The sequence below is a fragment of the Pygoscelis adeliae genome, unplaced genomic scaffold (genome assembly GCF_000699105.1).
Source record: "Pygoscelis adeliae isolate BGI_AS28 unplaced genomic scaffold, ASM69910v1 Scaffold108, whole genome shotgun sequence".
Taxonomy (NCBI): domain Eukaryota; kingdom Metazoa; phylum Chordata; class Aves; order Sphenisciformes; family Spheniscidae; genus Pygoscelis; species Pygoscelis adeliae.
In genome coordinates, this window is record NW_008825498.1 from 4,417,941 (window position 1) to 4,423,882 (window position 5,942).

Genomic DNA, 5,942 nt, shown 5'->3' on the forward strand with positions numbered 1-5,942 from the left:
AGGAAAAATTTCTTTACTGAAAGAGTAGTTAAACCTTGGACCAGGCTGCCCAGGGAAGTGGTTGAGTCACCATCCCTGGAAGTATTTAAAAGACGGGTAGATGCGGCGCTTAGGGACATGGTTTAGTGGGCATGGTGGTGTTGGGTTGATGGTTGGACTCGATGATCTTAGAGGTCTTTCCCAAACTTAATGATTCTATGATTCTAAGCACCTTATCCCTCTGGAATGAAGTGACATCAGCTGTCTAAGCTCTACCTTGACTCATTAGACATTGATTTCTGAGCGAGACTTAATCTGTTGACTTTTGAATAGATTAGATCTGCTGACCTTTGAGAAAGACTGCCAGGACAGGCTTTTCCTACATGTTCAAACTCGCATTAGCACTGATAGATGAGGAGGAATATTACTTGAATCTGCTTTCATCATTGACAGGTTATTACTGAGTGTTACTTTCTGATCTGTTCAGGTTTTATATGTACTTGTGATTTGTAGAAGACTGTAGAACTAATAGTAAAAGCTTTCAACAGATTTATTTGAACTGAAATAATGAGACATTAACATTACAGAAGATGGCTTAAATGTATATGTCCATATTTTCTAGAAGAAAGTTTAACAATGGTGTTATAATTGTAATAATATAATTGTATCTGTAATAAATTTAACAGTAAAACAAATAAAACAACAGCATGTCATAACGCACATTCTCTTTTCTCAATGCCCTCATCCAGGTTTCTCCCATCTCGATGTAATGCTTGTGGAATGCTACGATCCAAAAGGCGACCAGTGGAATATCCTCCAGACTCCTATTCTGGAGGGTCGCAGTGGCCCTGGCTGCGCAGTCCTTGACGACAGTATTTACCTTGTAGGAGGCTACAGCTGGAGTATGGTGTGTACCTGCTTTCTGCAATGACCCCTCCATTCCTTCTGAGCTCTTGCAGCCAGTCTGTGTATTACTCAGATGGGACGGAGAGGAGACGAGGGATGAAGTAGCTGCAGCAGCTGGTTTTGGTTTGGTTTTCAACGTGTGGAGAACATGGACTATTTGTTCACGTTCCTGCTTTTCTATTTAGATGAGTTATTGTTAGACTGTATTCACTGATATGGAGTAATATAAAGGTCAGATTAAATTTGGCAAAAGTGATTGACGGGACTGTATGCTTATAGCTCTGCTTATAAGGCGCTTGTAAAGCAGCCTGCTTTGCAGAGGCTGGGTGTTCAGCCCATACGAAAACCAAACCTCTTGAAAGGCTCCTAAATTAGAGCTCAAAACCATGAGTCACTTTCAAACACCTTTCTTTAAAGCTGATGTGTGACTTGGATTTTACCAAAGCCACATTTAATATGACTTCTTGTTCTATTACAGGGAGCCTACAAATCTTCTACGATTTGCTATAGTCCTGAGAAAGGGACTTGGACAGAACTAGAAGGAGATGTTGCTGAGCCACTTGCAGGACCTGCTTGTTCAACTGTCATATTGCCAGCCTGTGTACCGTACAACAAATGATAGTCAAGGAGCACTGACACGAACACTGACTGCATTTGGGAAAATAATGACGGGTGACGTAAATATTTTATTAGAACAGGATTCCTGTTAAAACAAAGCTACCATAATTGACCCCTTATTCCATATTTATGCTTTAGGAGCAAACTAAAAGAAAACAAAAACCAAGTGTTGTCCCAGCTCAGATAGATGCCGGTGTCTTATGAAGCAAGTAGCTAAAACACACCGAACATTACATGCTGACAGACTGCCATTTCAGACTGATTTTAACTTTTTCCTGCTGCAGAGATATTCCTCACGTCAAATTTAACTTTAAAAAAAATGAAGGCTAAATGTTCAAATACAGCCTGAAGAGACAAGATCAGTATTGTGCATTGTATCTACCTGCATGTGATCTGTGTTGAAGTCATGAGGATGTTGTTTTCATGAATGCTTCAGAATTCAGATAGTGAAAAGCTCACACTGCATTGCAGAATTGTCTCCTCCTCTGTAATCCTAACCTACAGCTACTTCACATGCTCTGCAAGCAACACAGCATCAGAAGATTATAAAAGGTAAAGAAATAGCATTCAGTTTTTGCACAGCTTGGCAACTAATACACTCTGCCTTCAAAGTCCCCACGTGTAAGTGCAGCGGAAAGCAGACTACAATGAAAGACATGCTTTACAGAGCACTTCTTGCAATAGCAGCCTAGGGATTAGGATCAAATTCTTCTAATCACACTTGTGTAAAGTCAGAGTCATTTCACTGAAATCACATGGAATGACTGTTTTTACATTAGCACAACAGAAATTTGGTCCTACACCTTAAATTCTGGTTCGTAAAGTAAGTTATTTCTGTGACGACTTAACGAAGCACCAGCACCCTTACTTACTTTTCACTAACCTGATAGGAGCATCCATGCTAGTTGCTTCCAAAGACAAGAAGACTCCATTTAACTATAAGTGTATTACTTTGGACTCTTAAATGATTATGCACAATTTTGGAGAGACACTGGTAAATAGTTAAAATACTCCTGTGTGGTTGATCTTAAAATGTACTCTGAAAGATTTTTACTATTAATCCAAAGTAATAGGAGGCTAGACTTTCCACTGCCTTGTAGCTTGTGTAATTATTTACACGCTGCAAAATGAGTTCAGAATGCTACCACATTGGACCAGTAGCATTTAGGACTCACTTCATGAACCCATAGTTGCTTGCACAAATCAGGCTGTCCACGTTTTAAGCTTGTGTCTTTCTGTCCTGGCTTTGCAAAAGCAGTGACAAAATCTGAGCCTGAGTCTTCACCACCTTGCAGTTAACATAATCGTCCACACCTCAGCAAAGTATATGCATAGTTCTTCCATTGTGGTTTACTGGTGCTGCATCCATTACCCTCAGGACCATCCTCTTCGCTGGTATAAACTGACATTGCTCCGTTGAAGCCAACGGATGTACTTTGGTTTATGTCAGCTAAGAATCTGGCCTTTAATTTGCCTAGTTGTAACTGGCTGCACCAGATAAGAGGCAAGGGAGACTCAGATCCTGCGTTTTCAAGCCTGCGCATATCTTTCATGATAGGACTTCATGCTAGTGCATTAAGCAAGGAGCAGGCAACTACTGGAGGTTGATTTCTGCTGCAGAGGCAATAGATGGGAGGAAGAATTCATTATTTGCTTTGCAAAATAGAAAGAGGGTGAATGTACACAGAAATTACGCTATATATTGAAGCTTGAGAGCAATATAAATAACGGAGAGCAAATACCATGGGACTGTTTCTCTCTGGCATCAGTCCAGTTTTATTGCCGTGCAACTCCCTTGCTTGCAGCAGAATTACACAGTTGTAAAATTGGAGTAATGCAGTAAAGACTGATACGGTACAGATGCAATAACCCAATTGATGAGGTCGCTGCACGCCTGGAAAAAAAATGTTTAAACAAAATAATTATCTGAAGATGCTAATATTTGAATGTGCCGTTGGGGAGTTTTCCAGTGAGCATCACTAAGGAACTCATAAAGGTGGAGTGTATATCCTGAAATCTCAATCCATTTCTACTCTATAGTGCAATCTTAGTTGGTTTTCTATTTATTTATATTGTTCAGATCCAAGGGATCCCTTGTAAAATATATTTGGTGCAATCATGACTTTTTTTTTCCTTTCCTGTTGAAAGTATATAAATATAAATATATATAAAAAGGAAACTGTTAAGGTACTAAATGAGGAAACCTTGAATGACATTTAAGATCAGAATAAGGTCTGCCATTAAGCACTGACTGTCACCTGTCTCTACTAAAACGTACCATTTTTAAAGGATATTTGTTGTCCTTTTAAGTGGTTCTTTTTTTTACCAAGATAATTTGAAGATTTATGAGGACTGTATGTAAATCTTTCTATCTTTCAGGAAGGCATGACCAAGGAAAGTGCTAACTGAATAAGTCACACAAAGAATGTAAATTTTGTACAGTACTAGACTGTGTAAATGAAGCTTGCTTGTAGGGGGGAAACTTTAAATAAAACTTTATGTACTAATTCAACTGTCTGCCATATTCCTACTTATAAAGTGTATGTATAAATAATATCTACATTAAATTCTTTGGAACTTTTTTTACCATGTAGATGCGTAAACTTCTTTTATTTTGTGGCCGTACATAACAGCCTCACTGTTCTCCAAGTGTCATCACTCAGTGCTTGTAAACGCAGCGACGCAGTAAAACGTAGTGAGTCAGAGTCTTCCCCTGAGCGCACGTGCCCGGCCTGTGCTTCCAGCAGGGAAAGCCCCACCTGCGTGCCCACTTGGCAGGGTCTGACCTCAGAAGCCTACCGATGCGGTCAGATGCCTGCGAAATGCCTCTGCCTTGCGCGGCTCTGCCTGTTCCTCCGTCCCATGGTAAGATAAGCGAAAAGGACGCCGCCCGGTTAAAAGCTTTGGGGAATTTAATGCTAGTCATGGTAATTTCTTTCCTCTTCAAAATGTCCCCCCTGTGATTAACCCTTCTAACTATGGGTATTTCTGTTCTTGGAGGGAAGTGCTGGCATGGGTGAGCAGTAGAGGAGTTGGGACAAGAGGTATTGCCAGGCTGAGAAGACAAGGTACAGGCAGGGGATTTACCAGGGAACAGAATCGTTACCGATACCACTTACTGCACTACATGTATTATTTATCAGTGCCTACCAACCTTTGCCATGGAACAGAACGTTCCTATGCAAGCCAAGTGGGTGCACTGAGCAAACAAAAAGGCAGTCCCTGACCCCTGTGCTTACAGCAAGTGTGAGCTGTGCTGGGGGGTGGCTGAGGGTGCAATGATAGAGTCTGGTCTAATGAGACGGGATCAGTCCTGTTCAAATCTTTTATGAGAAAGGGAGAGGTGAGCCAGCAGCATCTACGGTAAGATGAATAGGGCTGTTTTATTAATGACTTTATTTCAGAATAGGAAGGAAGACAGATTTAAGCATATTTTTTTTAAAGTAATGCAGGAGAAGAAGGAAGAGAAGTTGGAACCAGGGGGCAGAGATATGATTTAGAAAGGAAGGGAATGAAACGAGAAAGAAGAGGTAAGAACAAAAGGGAAAAATAGAAAACGAGAGCCTGTGAGAGGAGAAAGTGGGAAGTTCTTGTGGATCGAGGGCACAGAGAAAGTAAGGGCTGGAGTAATGAGGAAGGCAAAGATGGTTTCTGAGAAGTGCACATCAGAGCAAGCCTGGAAAGAAACGACAGGAGAGGCAACACAAAGAGCAGAAGAGAAACACGAGAAAATGCAATAAAAGAGGACATGAAATAAACATGAAACTAAATAGGCACTTGGTGATGGTACTGCTCCTATTTTATTCAGCTAATCAGTTATAGTGGTCTAGCTGTCAAGGCAGAAGGATCAAATCAGCGGAGTACTTAGGTGTCGCAGTGTGCAAGCTTTCAATGCGCAGACTTCAGCACAACAAAAATCATGAGTTAGAAGGGTTAATCACGGGGGACATTTTGAAGAGGAAAGAAATTACCATGACTAGCATTAAATTCCCCAAAGCTTTTAACCGGGCGGCGTCCTTTTCGCTTATCTTACCATGGGACGGAGGAACAGGCAGAGCCGCGCAAGGCAGAGGCATTTCGCAGGCATCTGACCGCATCGGTAGGCTTCTGAGGTCAGACCCTGATTTGTCACAGCTCTAAACACCACAGCTCTGCAGTGCCTGGGCTTGCAGCAAGCACCCAACAACAGTCGGCACCTGTGGCAAGGGAGGAGAGCTGCTGCTGCTGCTGGTGAGAAGCATAAGAGCAGACGTGTCGCAAGTCCCAGTCCCCGCTGGGCTGGAGAGAAGTATCTTCTCCATTTCTGATTCACAGATGAGAGTTGCCTTTGGGAGTTGGACACCTGGACTCTTCCTCCATTCTTCTTCTCTGCTGTCCTTCCTGCCAAACACTAATCTTCTCCTCCTCCTCCTCAGCATGACAAACTTGCCTAAATACTT

General features: G+C 41.8%; 1 protein-coding gene across 1 annotated transcript in view; it reads left to right on the plus strand.

Annotated features, from left to right (window-relative positions):
* Positions 1–1,504, plus strand: part of KLHL14 (kelch-like family member 14) — a gene marked incomplete at its 5' end in the record, with an annotated part of 64,360 nt that extends 62,856 nt beyond the window's left edge. Inside the window, 2 exon segments of the mRNA XM_009331472.1 lie at positions 729–886; positions 1,364–1,504. Coding sequence (XP_009329747.1) covers positions 729–886; positions 1,364–1,504 — 299 coding nt within the window.
* Positions 1,505–5,942: the final 4,438 nt, after the last annotated feature.